Genomic DNA, 21,178 nt, shown 5'->3' on the forward strand with positions numbered 1-21,178 from the left:
TCTGGTTTGTAAATCTTTTTATTAAAAGAGTTGTTTTTTTTCTTTCCCACAGTAGTAAAGCTTTGGCATTTCAGTATAAAAATATTCACTGATCATAATTACACCAAATTCCTCTTTGTCAATTGCCTACTAAGTGTCTTCAATACATTTTATTCCCATATAAAAACACCTGAAGGTCAGGGGAACAAAACTGATAAATAACAGTATGAGCTATAAAGATACAGCTAGAAAAATACTAGGATCATTGAGAAAGGATTAGGACTGTGCATATTTTAAATATCACAGTGATTGGATTTGCTGTTCCTATCTTACTGCTGGCTGCACGCTTATGTGAAAGCAGAAGTGTTTGGTGGACTTTCCTATCGCTAAACTTCAGTAACGTCGTACGTACTCCAATGGTCTTTGCATAGCACGGGGACCTTGGATTTCTACACCCTCCCTCCCCCTTAACTTCGGGATCCTCCACAAATTTGTCATTTTAGCACCTCCCCGCTTTTTTTTCCTTTAAATTTGAAAATAGTGACTGGTATTCAACACTTTGAGCAAAACCAAGACAATTGCTATCAATCATGAGAAAAGTCTGAAACACTCCAAGAGTGGCGCTTGGAGAAGCTGTGAGTTGAGCTTAAGCTGGGAAAAAAATGGCTCCAGAGCAGAGGGCCATTCTCCAAAGATGCAGTTTTGCTAGCATCACTCCAGTTTGGATGGTAACCGAGGCAGACAGGTATTTCTACTTTGGTTTGTCTGTTGCCATTGCCGCAAGAAGTCTTGCTGGATGTTACTTTCCCCGTGGATGTTGTGTGTCTGCCTGTACATCTAGGGGCATGAAACACTCAATGGGGCAGTTGACGTTCTGTCAGGAGGGAAGGAAAGCAGTTAGTGCTTCTGTGCTCTACAGACAGACACTTCTGTGCTGTGGTTTGGGCTGAGAAGCGTTGCCAGCCCATGTGGAGCTGTTGAGCTTTCTCAGCACAAAGCACACAGCTGGGTTACAGCAGCATGTGAAGATCAGGAAAGCACTCCATGCACTACCGCCTCAGCCAGAGCATGCAGGTGTGTCCCAGCACTAGTGACCAACAAGTCCCACTGACGAAAGCGTGGAAGTGTGAGCTCAAGCGCAGGTTCTGTGCCGTGCTGAGTGGTGGTTTGCTGGATCAGTGGCTATCGTGCGCTTCTGACTGAGCAGAAGCTGCTCTCGTGCCTCGAGCCCTGTACAGACCCCACGTATCTGTGCCATAGACCCGACTCGCAGTGAGAGAGGGCAAAGAAGGAAAGTGTACTCACGGTGTTTGTGGCCTGGTGGTATCTCTGTGGAAACCGTGTGTAGCTATGGCCAGCAGAGCCTTCAGGGGCCACCTCCACGCTGGGTCTGCGGCAGTTGTCACAACGCCAGCCCTGGAGAAAGAGAACGTGCATGTGCCTGTCAGACCACAGTGGTGGGGATGGCCACGGAGTATTCACAGGTGTGGGTGCAGCTCTGCCAACACCACTGAGGTTGCTCCCCTTTTACACCACACAGGCCCCGGTGCAAGAACTTAAGCTCTCCTACTACTTATTTTTCTTCTTCTATGGGCCCATTTTGGCCAGGCATTAGACAGCATCTGACCTGAAACCCAGCAGTCTAAGGACTGCACTCCAGCACAGCCTCCTCTTCACTCCCTGTGTTCAGCCTCCTGCTTACCTGCTGTCCTCCATAACAAGTGCAAGAGCAGATGGCCCCAAAATACTCCTTCTGCCACTGCTCTCCGACTTGGTACATCTTCCCATCATCGTAGCACGTGGTCTCATCTGCGGAGGAACGGGCAGAGCTCAGTTGCATGGCCTGTGCTTGGCTTTAAGCGTTCTCAGAGCAGCCTGGTGCTCAGGACCCTCTGGCTGCTGCACTCTCCCTGTCTGAGCAGAGGCTCACTGACTGGCAGGGGAACATCAGTCATGTTTATAACTCTCCAGACACTTCAAATGAGAACATGAGGATATTTGCCTGACAAGAGCAATGAGGTTTAATTCATAATGTGAAGTCTAGAGGACCTTCAGGGGACAGGCCCTGCAGAAAAGTCCCCTGTTACTGATGAGGGTAATCTACACCACTTAGTGCAGTGACATGTCCCTCCTGGGTGGCTCCAGGGCCAAAGGCAGACAGATGCCAAGCGTGCTGCGACCTTAGCTAACAAAAGAGGGTTTTCTGCTTTTCAAGCTTGGGAATGTGAGTTTTATGCCTTCAGCTCTTGTGAGAGAAGATTTGATCTGTCACCAATTCAGCCTTCAAAAACCTCAATCAGACACACTGATACTCCAGTTGCCCCCACTGCAGGAACAAAAGTTAATGGGAAGAGCCCTGAGATGCTGAAATGGGAGCTCAAATTAACACCAGAAGGAGACTTACGAGGTTCACACTTGAATTCTCCTTTTCCATTTCCAAGGCAGGTGCAGCTCATCATCTGGCCATTCTCCCCTTGCCTGTCCCACTTCTCCCCAATCTTGTAGTTGACACCATTATCATGGCACCATTCTGGAGAAGGCAGAGGAGTAAGAGAAGCAGGAGTTACCCTCAGTGGGAGGAGAACAGCTTGGTGTTGTCTCAGGAACCAACAGAGGGGCAGGAGAAAGAATCTTTTCATTCATGTAAGTCCCAAGGAGGAAATGGGTTCAGCTCCTGCAGCTTTTAACTGCTGAGGACTGTCAGGGCTCTAGGAAATGGCTAGAGGTTCTTTGGAAAAGAATAAGTAGGATGTGACAGAGTGGAGAGAGGCAGAGGAGGGTTGGCTAATGGGAGAGGAAGAGAAATGAAAGGGAATTTAATAGACATGGGGTAGGAAGGGAGAGAAGAATATTTTACATGCTCTTTTTTGAGTAAATTCCCAGTAAAACTGTATCACAGAGCCTGCAAAACACAATGGGTAAGCCATATGTATCAAATGATGAAAGGTAGATATTAATCCTGTAAAACAAGTGTCCTCCCTACACTCCTCTGTCTGAATCTATGCAAATTGCAGAAATTCCTTCTTTACTCAGCTTACTCCACCATTTAAAAGTACAATTTAAATTGGTCAGATATGTATTGTGCTAAACCACTCAATCCCAGACTTTTTTGTTCTGTTCCTTTACATGAAGTTTGATGTTCTTCCATGTAAACCACAGTCCTGCAAAGGATAAAACTAGTGCCTGGCAGAGGTGTTGCCTGCTCAACAGAGCTTCAAACAGCAGCTGAGAAAATCAGAATGTGGTTCTGCAAGACAGTTTGCAAACACTGTCTGCAATGGCAAACAGACTCAGTTCTTGCTGTGATACCTCCTGAAATCCATACAAGTTCTCTCTGGCCCAATGCAACGATGTATATAATCAGAAGATGAAAATTTAACCATAATTTAATACTCAAAGCTGTCTTCTTAAAGTGGCTACTCGGATACTGACACTGAGGTGTCTTGCCTATCTCACTTTAACACCTGGCAAGGGTAGGGAAAATAAAACAAACATTTAACTTTAGTGAAAAAGTCATCAGGTTATCAACACAGCCCTGCTTGTTGCTGATGCAATGCTGGGTAAGCCGCACAGCTCAGAAGGAACCAAAGTTTTCCATCACTTCTCACGATGCAAAACACTGATTTGGTTTAAAAACTGCATTCAGAGCCTGCATCATGTTTGGATCAGGTCGGTTCTGTCAAACATGCTGTTAGTGCTTGGGGAGTTTAGAGACGGGGATGGTGAAAAGCAAACTACTCACTAGAAGAATCGCATCTGAAATGGCCACTGCCAAAGCCCAGACACTGGCACCAGAGCTTAAAGCCAGTTTCAGATAACCGCTCCCATTCCTCGCCGATGGAATAGAAGGAGCCCGTGTAAGTATCGAAGCAGGTGTCGTCAGCTGGCTGGTTTAGTCCTTCAGACACTGGAATTAAATTAAAAAATAAAATAAATAGATAAAAAACCCCAGGCATCACACACAGCAATAGGAACTACTCAAAGACAGAATGGTTTTCACTGAAGACATGGGGTTATTTTTTTCCTTCTTACAATATCCTGGCAATAACGGTGCTACCCCATGGGCATAGACATGATGGCTCTGTCAGCAGTCCAGACTCCCTGTGATTTATTTTCCATTTGCATGTGTCAGAGCAGTTGAATGATTAAAAAAAAAAAAAAACCAAACCAAACCTGAGATGAAGGCTATTTTCATTTTGATTTGCCAAGTTTCAAGCAAGTGTGAGTTTTTGCATTTGCTGCTGGAGAGCAACAACCTGATTGAGCCTGTTTTAAAGAGAAATGTGCTGTGTGATGCTGGGGAACAGCAGGAGGTCGGTAGCTGCGTGTACACTTTTTGGGGCATATCAGACTCTAGCTTGTGGCAGGGGGACAGAAGTTGAGTCCAGACCATCCTGCCCTCTTCTCTTTCACGTCAAAACACACACAGGAGGAAATGGAGGGACAGAAAGAGTTGTTGACTGGACTCCTGTGCTGGTAAAAGCAAAACCCAGGTCCCACAGGGTGTGTGTGGGCTCTGGGCTTTCCAGTTGTGGCAAGTGCTGTCTCTGACCACAGGTATTTGCGGTCGGCCATGTGGCTTCTAAGTGGGGCCTGTTTGTGCTTCATCAGCACCCCTGCAGGCAGCATGTCCTGCTGCCAGACCTTCAGGATGGTCTAGCGGTGCTGCTGGATAACCACCACAGCAGCAGCAGCAAATGGCTGACAGGACAGTTAAGCTGTGGCTCCTTCCCCTAAGGACGAGGTGTTATTGTGACAGCAGATGTTCACTGCTGGGCAGGAATCTGCAACACCAGCATGATCCCCGACTTCCTTTGAGAGCAGTAAATACCAGACCTCTTGGTCTTCCTCAGGCACAGACCCTACAGGAGTGTGTGGAGCCTCAAAGCACATTCATGATTAGACAAGAGATCAGAACAGCTCTAGTCACACCATCAGCATGGCAGTTAGTTATCCAACATCAGTGGGCTTCACAGATCACTTGTCCCAGTGCACTACTATGAGCTATTTGTGTCTGGAGAAGTGTCTTTTCTGAACTATTCTCAAGCCTGGGTACCAGGCAGGTTGCCTTGAGTAAGGGAAACAAGGCAGGGACAGCAAAGGTTCACCTAGACTCCATAAAGCTTTTACTTACCAGTATTGCCAACTGTGACCACCTCCTCCAGCACCTTCAGTCTCCGGTGATCTTTCAGGGCTTCCACTATGATGTTGTAGGTGGCCCCTCTTGTGAGACCAGTGAGGGTAGCACTGGAGGAAGTGCCAGGGACCCTGAACTGCAACAAGAGGCAATGCCAAGTCACCGGAAAGGGAAGAGTGATCACTCCTTAAGTGCCATCCCACTCATAGGAAAGACAGGGTGTTGACTTCTATGCTCTACACCACAACGCCATCCCATTCTCCTTAAGACATTCTGAGAACTTCAAACAATATCAAGAAGTCAAACTTGACTACTCTGGACTATGGTTGATGAGGAATATGTTATTACCACCATTTTGGGGAAACAGAAACCAGGAAAGACAAAAGAGAAAGGCTCAAGGAGTCTTTGACTTGGAGAAGCAGCACCTCAGACTTCAAAACTCCCTGACTGCCCCCTTCCCTGGTGCCAAGTTGATACTGACAGCATTTCCCAGGCTTTCTGTTGTAGCAGTTTCATCCTGTAGCCTTCTCCATGCAGGAGAAGAGGGAAGCATTTTTCCTGCTGTCAGCTACATGTTAAAAAGACTCTTTAAGCCAACTCTGAGTGCCCCTCCCTTCACCCCATGAGATGGGACTGGACACAGCAAAGGGACTAGACTCCCAAGAGACATCTGCTACCACGGATGAGGCTAATGCTGTTCCTGTGCTAGGACAGTCGAGTTACCTGCAGAGTATCTTCATCCTGGCTGACTGGCTGACATGAGATGATGTATTCAGAGCTCTCCAGCAACGGCCTCCAAGAGATGGTTGTCTGAGAAAGAGCTTCTTGACCTGTGGTGTCGTTGCGCCTGGGCCCACGGGAGTGTGGGTATGAAGGTTCAACTATGATAGGCACTTGGTACCCAGGGATTTCAATTGCTTCATCTACGTTTGGCGGTTGCCGTCTTGACCCCGGCCTCAGGGGAGTTGCTGTAGTGGGTACAGGCCGTCTGTAGCCGTGTTCCTCAAAGACGATTTGTGGACTGTGGGGTCCTATTGTCTGTGGGTGCCCAGAGGTGCCTGGAAGTTGGATACCATTTCCATTATCATATCTATTGTTTGTGAGGTAAGGGGTCCCCTCGTCAATGGAAGGTACGTCGAGAATGTCGGGTTGGTTGGGATGCGGTCTGGTAATCAACGTGGGAAGCTCATCTAGCCAAAGAAAGGTTAGAAGCCATAAAGCAAAGCGTGGCAAATTAACAATGGTAAATTAAACAGCTGGAGTGGATGCTGTTCACCACTCCAAGCACCAAAGATGAGCAATCATCCCAAGATGCAACACACTTTTTATGACCTCGTTGTGATGGTGAAGGAATTTTCTCTCTCTATATATATTTATATACTATATAAATATATGTATATCTTTCACGCATAGGCATAGGAAGTGTGTTGGTATGAAATTTTCATACAGCTAAGCAACAGTTTTGAACCTGCAACTCAAAGAAGCCACTACTGCTCAAATTGAGAAGACATGATCACAAGAGATATTCAGAGGTTATCAGTTTAAGAAAAATCACTGGTGTGTAGTAAGAAACTAGCTCCTTGATCAACATTCGGATATCCAGCTGGTATTGTGCTTGCTACAGGTATCTCAATCTTGTGCTGTGGAGGGGGTAAATTTAGCAAGAGAAATACAACGGGCAACAAACAGATGGATTCTGCCTTTGATGCCATCATGTGCTAGATGGTAATGTGAGTGTTAACCCTAATTTAATTATCAATTAGGTACCCAGGCAAGAATCAAGCACCAAGCACATTGCTCCATTGTTAGTGTTCAAACACAGCTAAATATGATTCACGTAACTTCAGAATCTTACCTCCTGCATCCTAGAAAGGAAAACCTTCTTACAAAGCCTATCAGACTCATAAAAAGGTGTGGCTGAATGGTGTCAACAGGATATTTTAAGTAACATTATTATTTCAGTCCTGAGGTTGTATTCCCCAAGTGGAAGACATCACCTCCTGCTGGCATACAACAATCCAGAGCTTTGTTTTACCTGTCCTTTTTCTGCCAACCAGTGGTTCACTCTTTTGACTGTTCTTCACAGCAATGATGTAGACGATGTATTCAGTTCCTGGTTCCAAACCTAGGGAGGGAGGAGGGACATAAAGCAATCTTAAGAGTTGTTTTTCTTCTACTATTTCATGGGGATCTATGGCAGAATGAGAGGTGGGTACGGCTATAGTATGGGTATGTGCCCTTTGTATCTGAGGTTTTCAGGACAGTACAAAGTCCAGCCTCCTGCTCCTCAGAGAGAGTTTGAAATCTGACCATATCAGCTGGGATCATGGACATGGCAGACAAAACACAGTGAGTCTTCAGAATGTGTGACTGGTGGGGTGCCAGAGTCATGGGCTTTTTTACTTGAATGGGTGACAGTTGTGGTGGCAGTGGGAACAAACATCTGTGGATTGTTCAAATCTGACAGGTGATCTGACTAGAGAAGTGTATTGTGTTTGTAGGACAGGTGTGCTTATAAAGCTGCTGTCTGTCATTAGAAACCACAATAAAGGAACAAAACTTTGTCTTAGCTGACAATCAACACATTTTGTAATCAGGCCTTTCCCCCTTTCTTCAAATGTGTTTCAGGTGAAAAGCTCCCAAACAAAACAGAGACAGGTACCAGTAATGGTAGCCTCAGTGGTGCTGGGCCGAGATGGAACTTCCTTTGCTGGCGAGCCAGGTTTCTCGTATCTGATGATATAACCTGTGATCTTGGCTCGTGGAGGCTGCCAGGTAACCAGGAAGGAGTTGCTTGTGGTTGTAAGGAAGCGCAGGTTAGAAGGAGCATCAATAGCTGGGTGAAAACAGAAGGAAACAAGTCAAATGCAGCAAAGGCAAGCATGTTCTTCACCTGAACTGCATCTTCTGACACCCTTCTCAAACTCAGGAGGTAAACTCTATTGCTGTCAGTCACAGCAAGTACTATATGTGATCAGATACAGGCAACTTCTGCCTGACCATGTGTGATTACTATGTGTTAGCATGAGCAGAAAAGTCAGACAAGATCATTACCAGTGGAGGCATCAATCACAACTGGGGAACTGCGTGCATTCTCGTTCAGAGTGTAAAGGTAGATCTTGTAGTCGTTGCCAGGTTGCAGGCCTAATATGAAGTTGAAATAGAAACGTTAGTTAATCTGAGGAAGCCATCTAAAAGGGACATCAGAATTTCTTTCAACAATTTCCTCTTGGAGACTACTCTTCATGACTCAGATATATTTTCTTACCTTTTGTTCCTATATTATTTCTTATCAAGGAAATTCAACTATGAAACAAGAACCCAGTGTACCTCCTGATGTGATCCTGGAAGCTCCCACACCTGCAGAAGCCCCTCACTTACCAGTGATAGTGTAAGTCCTCACATCAGGGCTGATGGTCCTCTGGATGGGGTTCTGGCCACTCACTGGGACAACATCAACTTGGAAGCCAGTGATGGTCTCAGTCTTGGTTCTCCAGGTAATGGTGATGGTTGTCTCAGTGGCATCTGTCACACGGGCCCTGCGAGGGGGACTAACATCTGCACCAGAAGGAAGAGGTCTCATGTCAGTACTGTGGGGATTGTGTACCTTACCAGCTAAGTGATTGTGAAGGCCTTTGCTGGAGCTTTTGCAGGGCCTTTAGCAACAGGACACGATGTGATGGTTTAAACTAAAAGAGAGGAGATTTAGACTAGACATAAGGAAGAAATTTTTTACACTGAGGGTGGTGAAACCCTGGCCCAGGTTGCCCAGAGAGGTGGTAGAAGCCCCATCCCTGGAAACATTCAAGGTCAGGTTGGATGGGACTCTGAGCAACCTGATCTGGTTGAAGATGTCCCTGCTCACTGCAGGGGGGTTGGACCAGATGGCCTTAAAAGGTCCCTTGCAACCCAAACCATTCCATGATTCTATGAGCTTGGTACAGAGCCCTACTTTTGACATAGAGTCACATCTCAGCCTCTGCACCCAGCACAGCACTGACTGGTCATTTGTGGAGGATCACTACTTACTTTCAAGAGTGGTGACCACCCCCTGGGCTGGTCGGCTGGTCAGAGAGTCCTTCAGGGCATACACACTCACTTCGTACTTGGTTGCTACCTAGAATGGACAAAGTTACCCCATGTTATGAGAAGGACCTGGCACAGCAGGAAATCCTCCTGCCCTGGTTTGGTGTTTGGTGGAGCCACATTTCTTGGTCACCAGTTACTGGAATATGAAACCTTAAAATACCTCAAATCAATGACAGATTGATGGGATAATTCTAATTATTTCCAGCTGCAATAAAAGAGTAGACATGGACCCTGATAAACAGTGCTGTTGATAAGACTAGTAGTGCACATGTGCACACCCAGGAGCAAAGGAAATCCTGGAAGAAGCTTATTTGTCATCCCTCATTTTGGAATCTGTGCTTCAAAACTGATTCTTCAGAAGAACCTAATTTACATCCTGTTTTTCCTGAGGTTAATGGATGCCATTTGCTATGATAAGGTGCTCTTGCTGTGAAGAAAAGAGGATGGTGGAAGTTACAGCAAAATCTTTTGTCCTTGACTGTATCAGACCAGGAGTCCACTTAGATTAGAATGTTTTTTAAGGCTCATTTTTGAAAATGATTCCTAAAAGTCCTTAAAAACAGATCAGTAGCTTTTTAAGATAGCAGAAACCATAAAAGCAGTTATTTTCAGCCTTTTCCGGTTCAGGAACTCCTGAAATGTTTCCAGTGGAGAAGATGGCTATATAGCAAATTTAAGCCTACTCACAAAAGACTTGCATTTTTTTACTTACACTTTGCAGATACCTTAAAAATAGGCAATAGGCTGACAGAGCTCCCACATCGCAGCTTGAAGAGCTCTGCATTAGGTCACTTTATCTGACCTCTTTTGTGAAAGATGAGTACAAGCATTTTACTGGGTTACTCTTGATTGCGAACCTGATAATTTGCATTTGATTAAGGCATCCAGTCTCTTTGTGATAAATGAGGAAGGGGAAAGAATGCAGATTCTCCAGGGCAATTTCTTGCCTTTTAAAAACTATGGTAACAAGTAGTTACAGCTGATGGCTAGTCAAGACTTCAAACAGAGTCAGACCCTTAGGAGCTGTAATGATCTACCTCAGCTGAGGTTCCTGACCCAGGAATTTGAAATTGCTTCGAGTTCTCCTTCCCACAACACACTCTGCATGACACAAAGAAAAGAGTTACCATTAATCCAGACACGACAGCAGATGTACTGTCCGGAGAAAGGTTGATTTCTTTCATAGGACCAGTCTTTTCTTTGGGGTTCACTCTGACTCTGTAGCCAGTGAGGCGAACGTTTGGTGCATTCCAGTTGACGGTAAGACTGGTGGGAGTTACCTGAGCAAACTTCAGGTTTGTTGGAGGGGGAATTGCTGCAAAAATCCAGGTTAGCACATGGTTAGTTTAAAGAAGACAGTCTTGGATAAAACAATATTCTCTCCTGAACAGGAGACAGGTTTAGGGCTGAAATACATGGGCAGGAATGTGTTGTGCCTTCTGCAAAGACAGGCATAAAGCACCATGGAAGGGAACAGGGTATTCAGGAGGAGATTCTCATATCTACAGTAACACTTTTCAGCAGAAATAAGGAGATTTCAATGCTTCAACCCTGAAGTCGGGTGAGTAACACCACTCGCTGTGATACAAGGTGAAGGCTTTGAGAAGTGCTTCAATTTGCAGTAGGCCACAGTCTGTTTTAATTTTTCTGCCCATCTCTGCTTTTCATCACACAGCTACTAGTTTAGTCCTGCTTCGCTTGCCTGTCTCTGTTCATTTCTAAAGTACGATGGATGATTTACAAAAGTAAGTAGGAAGCAGGCTCAGGAATTGCAAAGAGGATATAAAAATACTGCAAACGCAGAGGGGAAGCATTTTACAGCCACTTAAACAAGTGTAAATTACTACACAGAGAGCAAGGCAATGGAAAAGCAGAGCTGTGGTGGCCATAAGGCTCATCACGCAAGAGTCTGTTCATGAGTTAACACATCTGATACCTTTAAAAACAAATGTTTGCATAAAAAAGGAGCATCCATTGAAACATTTTCTTGCCTTACTGTTGGTAATCCTTGGGCTGTAAACAGGGGGAAAAATATACCATAGTGCCTGCTATTAGAATGTTGTTGTGAAGATTTCTAATTTTATAGAGTGGAAATAGAAGATAATTCTCCCTTGGTGCTTTGCTCAGAGCTCAATCTAAAGCTCATGAGAGTCAATGGAAAATCCTGAATGACTTCAAATATGCTTTAGAACAGCCCACAAAAGGTAAACTACAGAGAGTGGGGTTAAAAAATTACTGTATTTGCATTTCTGGCAGGTAGTCAGCCAGCTGTTTCAATCATTACAGCACTTTCCCTCAGTTTAGCAGAGCAATCTGTACACTAGGAACCACTGTCTTCATTACACCCCCGGATTTATAGTGCCAGCTTTTCATCCACAACTGGAAGACTTTTATTACAAAGGTGTGACTTCATTACAAAGATGCTACCTTTGTAATAAAGACACATCTGGCAATGCCATAAGCTTTGCAATGGATTCCATATTGCTGGAAGTCATTTTATCTCAAGCAATAGCTTCCTTTTCCTTTTTCACAAAGGAATTTTAAATGTATTCTACGTGGAGTTGTGGAGTTGGATCAGACTGGCACACAGGGGAAGGAACACTCCTGGATGGAGCATGTCTTGTTCTTGCAGAAGTGATGTGAGTGGAGGTGATGTGATTGCAGGGTGTGGGCATGCACATGGGCTGTAGTCCTTCAGGTGGTGCCAGTGAAGGATCTAGAGGCTTTGTGAGACCTGAGGATTAAGCAATCTCCCAGCCCTTCACACTGATCTTTTGCTCCATCCAACAGTGAGGACCCTGGGGGATGAAAACTGTGCTAATCTCTCTGCTGTTGGTAACTGCATCTGCTTGCAGGTCCCCCATATGCTAAAGGCAAGTCAAGGGTGTTGTGAGAGGCTGGTTCACCATGAATTAGGCTCTGTGCCTAGGGACCAGGCATTACTGATCCACTTGAGGACTGAGAGAATGCTATAAGGTAACACCCTCCTTTCTCTAGATTCTGCTCCTTCAATCCTGCTGATCTTTCCTTCATTCCCTGCCTTCCCTAACATGAGCGTAGGCTGACTCTGCTGGCAGCCAGCTCTCCAGCACCAACAAAGCCATCTCTCAAAAGCAATCACATCCCCTTGGCTGCCCCTGAGGCTTCCCCGGCGCGGAACACCAGCTGTGCGTGGAAGCTTGCTTCACCCAGCAGGGCAGAAGCCAGTGCTGCCGTGGTTTGCTGGGTGGTGTAGTTAGAGGTGTACCTGTGGACTGGGTCCCAGTGAGGGGCAGGCTCTCCATGTCATCGTATATGGCAACGATATTGATAGTGTACTCAGAACCTGGCCTGAGGCCATGCAGCTCAGCAGTGTCTTCTTCGCCACCTGGGGCCGGCAATAGCTCATGGATTCCATCCTCAGGGCTTGAGTAGGTCACCCTGTACCTGGTGACTTGCCCCTGCGGGCTTTCCCAAGCAATTTTGATGGAATCAACATCCACCTCAGTGAATGTTAGTCCTTTAGGGCGGTCAATGTCTGTTAGGCAAATTAACGGTAAGAGGTTATGTGATTAAAAAGCAGGTTGTGGGTGAGGAAAATAAAAAGCATTTCTATTACATGCAAAGCAGTTTTCGGTTTTGCGCTGGAGAGGGGGTACTCGATTCTCCTCTGTCCTGCACCTTGCACACATGCTTACACCCCTGCAGAGTATGGCTGAGAGTTTGCGGGCACCAGACAGCAGAAAGGCAATCTTGGCCTTGTTGAAACCAAAAGGACTTGTGTTCCCATCTTCAAAGCAGCCAGGACACCAACCCTTACCTATATTTGAGTCTCCTTGGCACTGCAACCCCTTTTTACACAACTCTAGCAGCATTAAGCTACCTTAAAGTGATCAAGAGGAAAAAAAGAAACAGGAATTTGAAGACCCATCCCTACCATCAGAGCCACTCACTGGTTCCTAGTGCTAAAGGCAGCCAGAGAACCCACCTGACCCGGTAACTTTGGATTCATGTTGTGTTTGGTTTTCACTGTTGTAAGCTGCTGTGCAAACTGCCAGACCAAGGAGAATCAGTCCCGCTATTTTCTTTCATAAATTAATATCTAATTAACACATTTATAAAGAAAGCAAATTACTCGGTATATTATCTTCTAAAAATCAGTTAGAAACAAACTTTTCAGCTTTGTAACGAGTGCACAGGGAATGTCCACAGGTGCAACTGGGTGATACACACACACTTCCCAATTAGACCAATTCATCGGATTTTCCTAGCAAGGTAGGAGCTCGGTGCTTAGACAGCAAAGTTAAGTGAGCCTTGCTCCACAGAAGTCTAGTGTGGCTACCACAGACCTATACCCATTTGTTACACAAAATGGGAGGATCTGGCATATCATTTTTATATTGGATAAAAATTATGCTTTTCTGTTAAGATTTCAACTTTTTCATTTGCCATGTTACATTAGTCCTGAATTTTCTACATTTTCTAGTTGGCAAAGGTGATTTTTGTCCAGGAATTTGTTGGCTTGAAATTAACACGGACTCTTTTCCCACCCCTGCAAAGCTTCAGAGAAGCTCCTGTTGTCTTTAGGACAATTCTGTAAGTATCTGGGGCTGAGCTGTGGTTTTGAATACAAGCCTGAGCAAGGGAGTAACGTGCATGAAACCCTATCCCAGAGGCAACCCTGAAAAAGGCACTTTACATCAGAGATATCCCTCTGAGTTGAGTGCTCCCTCTTGCCTCCTCTTGTGTCCAGAGCAGTACTGCTGTTTTCTACAGGCAGATATAGCAACTCCAGCTGTCCTTTCTTTTGCAGTGCTTCACCCCAGGTTCTTGGTGTAACTCGTGGTTTCCTTTACTCCTTTGCCCAGGGCAAGTGCTCCCAAGCCCAGTCCAGTCCCTTAACAGCAATCACCTTTGCCACCTAGCTCCAGAAAGGAGATCTTTGTACATTTTTTCCACTGATTGGCTGACAGCAAACAAAACCCCAAAAGACTTTGTGGCTTTAGTGAAAGAAAATCAGAAGCGCAGCATTTTGAGGGAGTGGGGAATTGCATTTTCCCAGTTTTTGAGGGACAGGGACTGCATTTTTGCCAGCATCTGCAATTTAGGTGCCTTGTACTTATCATGGGGCAGATCACCTTGCATTCTCCTGGAGCCTAGGCACTGGCCACTTGCTTTCACTGGGAATGTGATACTGCACGGTAGATTCAGACATCAATAGATAACATTTGTTTTGTTACCGTGAGGTGAAATACGTACTGGTGACAGCTGTCTCAACCAAGGGGAGGCTCTCTCCATTCTGATTCTGAGCATAGACACTGACCATATACTCAACTGTGGGCTGCAGACCTTCAATAGTGACTTGTGTTTGATCTGGGAGGAAAGAACAATATTAGTCCATCTGCAGCTGCACAAAGCTAGAGAGAACTGGCCTCTAAGTAGCCTTGAGTGAAGGGCTTGTATAAGCCATACCATGAATAAACACCATTAAAACGAGACAGGACTGACATAGCAAGTTTGCCTTTTGCTTGCACTATGCTTCTCTGACAGTGCACGACAAGGCAGCTGCAATTTGTACCTGCTTGAAGGCCCCACAGCTAAAAGGGCAGATTAGCACAGTAGAAAAAAGAAATCAAGAGAAGACCAGCTTCCATCATTTTCTGAGATAAGACTGACCATTAACCCAACTGCATCACAAACATCCCTGACTGCTAATCTCTGCAGATCCCCCAAAATGCACCGTGTTCAACCCAAGAGCTGAACTGACAGGCTCTGTGGTAACAAGGTCAAGCCTATAGCATATGTGACTGAGGCCATGCTATGACCAAGGGTCACATTTTGTGACCTTCAGAAGGATTTCAGAGGAAGTTTTGCTGAATGCTAGAAAATCCAATGGCATTTCTTTGAAATGCAGGTGCCTTTCAGACACACTGAGGTTGCCAAGAGCAAACCTTTGTAGCAGAGTGGTGTCAAAGAAGCGTGAAGCTTTCAGGCAAAAATTTGCCCTAACTTCTCCTGGATGAGACCCAGCTGAAGTCAGCAGGATGGCAAAAAATGGTACAAGCAGGAGAAAGTTTGGCTTCAAGCATAGGCCTAGTGCCTGATAGTGTTGATTCTAGTGGTCACATCTTGCATTCTTTACAGATCTGGTGAAGGATGTCATGTCCTCTTACCTGCAGGGACATTTTTAGTTTTCGTGGGCCCATGTCCTTTCTTGGGGACAGCTGTCACCCGATAACCTGTGACCGGGGATGTTGAAGGGAGCCATCTGATGCTGATACTGTTGTCCTGGACGTCGGTAACTTGCATCTGGGATGGTGTGTCTATTTCTGGGCAACAAAAATAGGGGTTTTTCTGAGTATGTTGGTATAGGAAACCCTCCCTCCACTGTTGCCTCCTAGTTGATCTTTATTCTGCTCTTCCTTTTCTAAGCTGTGCTTCTTAGAACAGAAAACATGTTGCTGTTTATCTGTCCCTCATGCTACCCCACAGCAAAAAAGCCTTAACCATCATGTGTGGGTGACCGATCAATGCTAGTTGGGGATTTTTGTTGTTTTAAAAGCTACTAAATGCCTTTATCTGCAGCTACAGTAGGAGTAGGATTAGACTATATCCAGATCAGGAGTTAGAAAGTCAAGTCTCATCAGGGTCACGCAATATGACAGTGCACCAGAAGCACCAGAGCTAAGCCAACAGTGACCCCACAATATGAGAACCCCACAGGATTTCCACTCTGCAATAAGCAGTCAAATATGGTTTGTATCCCCATATGGGCTCCACATGGTCTTCCTCCTCCAAAAGTCCAAGTCCACAATCCCCTTCTCTCTCATGTCACTATCATGCTGGGCCACCACCATGGGCCACCACTCCGCTGACAACGATGGGCTTACAACATACCCATGACTTCTAAAAGAAACCAGGGATCAGTGACACAAATTTACAGGGATAAGCCAACACAAGCTGTAGGGTTTTTTGGTGGGTTTTTTTGTTTTGTTTAAACAGTTCTCACCTGTTTTGTAGGTGACAGTGACTGGCTTGCTACTGGCAGGGCTGTCTCCACGGCCAGTTACAGCATACACGGTGATGGTGTAGTCTACACCAGGTTTGAGGCCAGTGATGGTAGCAGTAGACATTGTGCCAGGCACTGTAAACTCCTGCACAGGGCTGCTTCCACCTAAAAAGGGTAGGGCAGAACAAGAAATGTAATGAATCTCTAAATGATACATTTTAAATCCTCACAAAAATCAGGCCAACCCTGTATGCATCAAGCTGAAGACGGGACCCTGTTGATTTCAATGGTTGTTGGGTCAAAGTCTTTTTCAAACTAATCCAAGGAAAAGAATGAAATATGCACACAGAACCACCTCTAAAGTGACTGGAGTACTCCAGACAAATAATTTGGTAGACAAATAATGATTGATTTTTTTTTTTTTTTTTATTTTTTTTAAAAGACACCTATATTTGACAATCTTCTCTAAATTGCTGCAAGAATCTCAAGAGGTACAACAGTTCTTTTGTCTGCTCCAGTCAAGCTTGCCTTTACTGTTTGCTGGGGCTTTCTAGTGGCCTCAGAATAAAGTTTTTGGTCTGTGTGACTGGCCATAACAGCCTGACCTCACCTGTTTCACCATAAGTGATCCGGTAGTATCTGACTGTCACTGCAGGAGCATCCCAGGAAATCACAAGGCTGGTTGGGCTGGTGGGGGTGACTTCCAGGTCCCTTGGAACATCAGACACTAGAAAAACAGAGAATTGAGAGAGAGTTTAAAATCTGGTAACATACATCAGCTACATATTCCCATCCCTCATAACGTGTTCCTCTGCTACTCATCTGCCTTAGTTTTATTCCAGTGCACACACCTCTACAAGTGATATATCTAGTTAAAAACATCCAGCATTGGGCTAGATTTAATGAAAAAAGTTCTGCTGTCCCTAAAGACATAGTAACATCTCACTTGATCTGAAAGTAGCTTGGGTCCTCCTACCTTTTTCCGAATCAGGCCCTACCTCAGTGTCACAGGCACTTCCTCATGAGCAGAGTTTCACCAGCTGGTATGGAAGATCCGGTTTAACAGCAACTACTTTGCTAGAGGACACCCAAAATCCTTGCAGTAACTTTTAGCAAGCATTCTCTCAAGGCTTACCCGTTGTTTGTTGGCCAACCAAGGGCACGCTCTCCTCCCTGCCATTGATGGCGATGACACTGACCACATACTCAGTCCCTGGGAGCAGGTTGGTAAGGGTGATGGAGTTCCGTGAGGGGGGCACGCGGTCCTCCCTGGGCCTGCCAGCAACATGCTCTGGGTGATGCCGGATTTTGTAGCCCATAACGGTAGCACGAGGAGCAACCCAGTGGACAGTGAAAGAGTTAGCAGTTATATCCGAGAAGTCAAGGCCAGTGGGTGAATCAAGACCTAGGTATTTCAAAAAGACAAGAGATTGAACTCAACTGAACTACTGGTCGTCATCACCACTGCCATGTTTCATTAAGCTCAGTACCATGACACTGCCAGATCCTAAGCCAAACCCTATTCAGCTGTGGAACTGAATGCATGTGTGTTCAGGATCAAAGTAAGATAAACATGCAACCGAATGCAACTGCAGTAAAAAAAGTGTATGACACACACAGACAACACAGCATAAAACAATGGGCATGACCAGCAAACTCTGTTACAGTTATGAAACCAGACAGACTCAGTGACAGGTATGATAGGCTCTGCCTAGGTGTGTTCTCAGGCAGACACTTGGTACAGACACCAGAGTCTACAATGCTCTATTTAAAACCAACAGAAGTTCTGGCTCTCAGACATCAGGAAATACAAAGTTTCCTAGTGTTTCCCAAGATGTGCATCTGCATTGCCCTTTCATATCTAGCTGATGACCCATCAACAAGGTGGCAATACACAAGTAAGAGCAAAGTCCCGTTAATGAATGCTTAATGGATGGCATTAATCACACGTGTCTCAGGGTGCATCTACGTACCCGTTTTCTGGGTTCCAGACAAAGGTGCGCTCTCATGTTGCTCAGAAACACTGTAGACTCTCACCAGATATTCAGTACCAGGGAGCAGATCTGTGGAGGTTAAGTACAGGAATTTAGACATATTTCTCTACTAATACCTATAAGTCACTCAACAATTTTAACTGTTTCTTAAGGGAGGTAATCAGGTTTTGCTTGATGGAAGATCTGAGTCTCTAGGACAGTAAAAAATTTAAATAAGTTATTTTTGTGGCATTATGGTTGCTTGCAATGTTTTAGCCAGAAGGAGCATGGTACTCTGTATCATTAATTCATTAGTTTGTGGAGACTAGCTAGAAGCAATTAACTTCCTACGAGGTCCCTTCTAGTTACCTAGTAGTTTAGTTATGCACCAGGCCAACCTTTAGCTGCTATAAGCTGGAATAGGGCCAAGGATTTCCAACACAGCTATGCTAACTCAGATGAGCTCCAGATCTGCTCTCTCATTCTGAACACTGATATTATCTCTCACTCAACCAACCTGATTCTAGGACGGAGAAAAAAAACCTTCTAATATAACACAGCTTCTTTTGCACCAGCAAAAGTTAATGCCAGCTTTTTGAAAGTGCCCACATTTTTTTGTGGTGTCCTGTAAGGTTCCAAAGAATATTTATTTTCTGGTCCTGAGCACACAAAGTCAAAGGAGCAATGACCTTTTGCACGTTCTGATCCCCTCCCTGAACCTCTGCAGCACAAGTCCTTGACGTTTTTGGAAAACCAGGTGAGTAATATTTATTTACTCTTTAATACCTAACCAGGCTGCAAATCAATGCAATTGCCCCATCGTCTGATTCATCACTGTCCTTGGATTGATGGGAAAAAAACAAAAACGTTCCTGTGGTTTGGCTTTAACTTGGGTAAAGCAAGTGGCCAAACCTCATTTAGCATGAGTTTGTATGAGGCTACTTTGTCATCAGCTTCAATCAGCCGAGGATTTGGCCAGTCACACAGTAAGCAGTTTTTATTTCCCCTCATCTTATGTCACGTCTCCACTCATAGATAAGGGGCTTCTTATATTTGTTTGGCTTATGTATGTAACCCTCTTACTTGTTAAGACCACCATGTTGTCTGAGGGTGAAATTGTCAGCTCTGCAACATCTTCCTCCTTCTTCACAGGTGAGTAGCGCACCAAGAAACTGCTCAGCACAATGGAAGTTGGTGCAGTCCAAGTCACTCTCATGGTATCAGGCCCCACATTAGTGAAGCGGAGATCCGTAGGAGGAGGCACAGCTACATAGCAGAGAACAAATACATCTCAGTTCTCTGATTCATAAAAGTCGATCAAGATGTACGTTCAGGGAATCACCAGAGAAAATATCTCATGCATAACAGACTACTGTGTCAGACCCATGCAAACAGACTTCTAAACTACGTTTGGTTCTACCATAGATAAGAGAAAAATACGTCTGTACTACTGTCAGGCTCCTTTAACCTCCTGGCAATTCCTGGTACTTCAAATATACCCTGTGGGGCTAATTTGAAAACAAGGTAGCAAGTTTCAGTAACATAATGGTGCTTCTTGCAGCTGGATTTCATATTACAGATGCAGAGCCAAGAGAGGTTTAAAGTTGCCATACAGCAGCGTACAGACGGAAAAGTAATCTCATCTAGAATTCATACATGCACACACAGGAGAGGAGAGGGTACACCACTAATTTCATATGACTCTACTTCTACTCGTGTCGAAGGATTTACAGCCTCAGGATTTTCAAACACAAGAGGATTTCATGCAAGAACCAGTTTTCAGCTCGCCTTCTGCTCATGCACTATAGAGACCCTCGACGGTGTGGCATGGTTGTCAATGGCATGTCCTCAGGGAGTGGTCTTTCATCTGCAGCCTTTGGGGCATTGTGGCAAGAGTGGGGCCACCACTGAAACAGACTGTTGGAAGCTCAAATAGCTCTCAAGGCCAGAGGGTGTCTGCTGAACTGCTCCGCCCTTTGGCACTCTTATTTTGGGGAATCACGGTTTAAAAGTCTGGTGAATATACAAGCTCATGTTTCAGGCTTTTGATTCCAACTGGATGCTGGAAATCTGAACAGCAGAAGGTGAACGAGCCTGGCAAGTCTGCAGCCATTCACAGTATTAAAATACCTCAAGTTAGAAAACTGAGCAGTGCATATCCATCCCCAGCTGCCATTTAGAAAAAGGAACAAGCTGGGTCTGTCTGGCTTCCCCGCAGTGAGTGGCTCAATTCCTCTTTGGACAAAGCCCCTTTGTCACCCTGACAGCCAGTGACAACATGAAACACCGTCCATGTCACAAAACACAGAAGTTTTCAAAATTCACCCGTTTGCTGTGTCAGAGTGGTAGGGGCGCTCTCTCCACCATTAATGAGTGTGATTACACTGATGTCGTAATCAATGCCCGGCTCCAAGCCTGTGACTGTGTAGTATCCTACTGAGGAGTCCACAAAATCTTCAAAAATAGGGACACTTTCTCCTGCCGCAACTACTGTGATGCGGTAACCAATAATGGTGGAGGCATTTAACGGGGTCCACCTCAGGCCGATGCTTGAGTCAGTTATGTCAACAAAGCTTAGGTCAGTGAGTTGGGGCACCTCTAATGAGTTAAAGAGCAAATGGGAAAGGCAAAGACATACAGAGGCAAAAGAAAGACAAGGGAGAAAAAAGCAGTGTTCATCACTATTAACATTGACAGAACTTTAGAAGCAATTGCGGTGATATGCAGAATTTCTCTTGGGGTTTGGGGGAAAAGGAGGGTTTTTTTTTTTTTTTTTAGTGGTTTGCTTTTGGGGTTTTTTGTCAGTTATTTTTTTTCTTTTTATATTGTACTCTTCATTGCAGTCTCCAGCTGCCTCCCCGGCAGACAGAAGCTGAAACCCCGATCCCCTGAAACAATGCACTTACACTTTAGATGTACACTTTTCAAAAAGATCTATGAGAGGCACTTAACTTGCAACAAATTTACTTTGAGCAATGATAAGCCATAAAGACCCATCATTTTCTGATGAAA

The 21,178-nt window shown here is 45.0% G+C and overlaps 1 protein-coding gene across 1 annotated transcript in view; it reads right to left on the reverse strand.

The window, feature by feature from the left end:
- The window catches only part of FN1 (fibronectin 1), a gene marked incomplete at its 5' end in the record, with an annotated part of 54,067 nt that continues 32,889 nt past the window's right edge, over positions 1–21,178 (reverse strand). The window contains 22 exon segments of the mRNA XM_010176793.1: positions 1–853; positions 1,285–1,395; positions 1,682–1,788; positions 2,384–2,509; positions 3,722–3,886; positions 5,114–5,252; positions 5,840–6,306; positions 7,152–7,241; positions 7,779–7,952; positions 8,171–8,260; positions 8,498–8,674; positions 9,146–9,233; positions 10,333–10,520; positions 12,453–12,722; positions 14,444–14,557; positions 15,358–15,513; positions 16,194–16,358; positions 16,804–16,920; positions 17,329–17,598; positions 18,167–18,256; positions 19,250–19,432; positions 20,492–20,764. Of these exon segments, the coding sequence (XP_010175095.1) occupies positions 779–853; positions 1,285–1,395; positions 1,682–1,788; positions 2,384–2,509; positions 3,722–3,886; positions 5,114–5,252; positions 5,840–6,306; positions 7,152–7,241; positions 7,779–7,952; positions 8,171–8,260; positions 8,498–8,674; positions 9,146–9,233; positions 10,333–10,520; positions 12,453–12,722; positions 14,444–14,557; positions 15,358–15,513; positions 16,194–16,358; positions 16,804–16,920; positions 17,329–17,598; positions 18,167–18,256; positions 19,250–19,432; positions 20,492–20,764 (3,635 nt within the window).

This window comes from Antrostomus carolinensis, unplaced genomic scaffold (genome assembly GCF_000700745.2).
Source record: "Antrostomus carolinensis isolate BGI_N321 unplaced genomic scaffold, ASM70074v2 scaffold10381, whole genome shotgun sequence".
In the NCBI taxonomy this organism is placed as follows: Eukaryota; Metazoa; Chordata; class Aves; order Caprimulgiformes; family Caprimulgidae; genus Antrostomus; species Antrostomus carolinensis.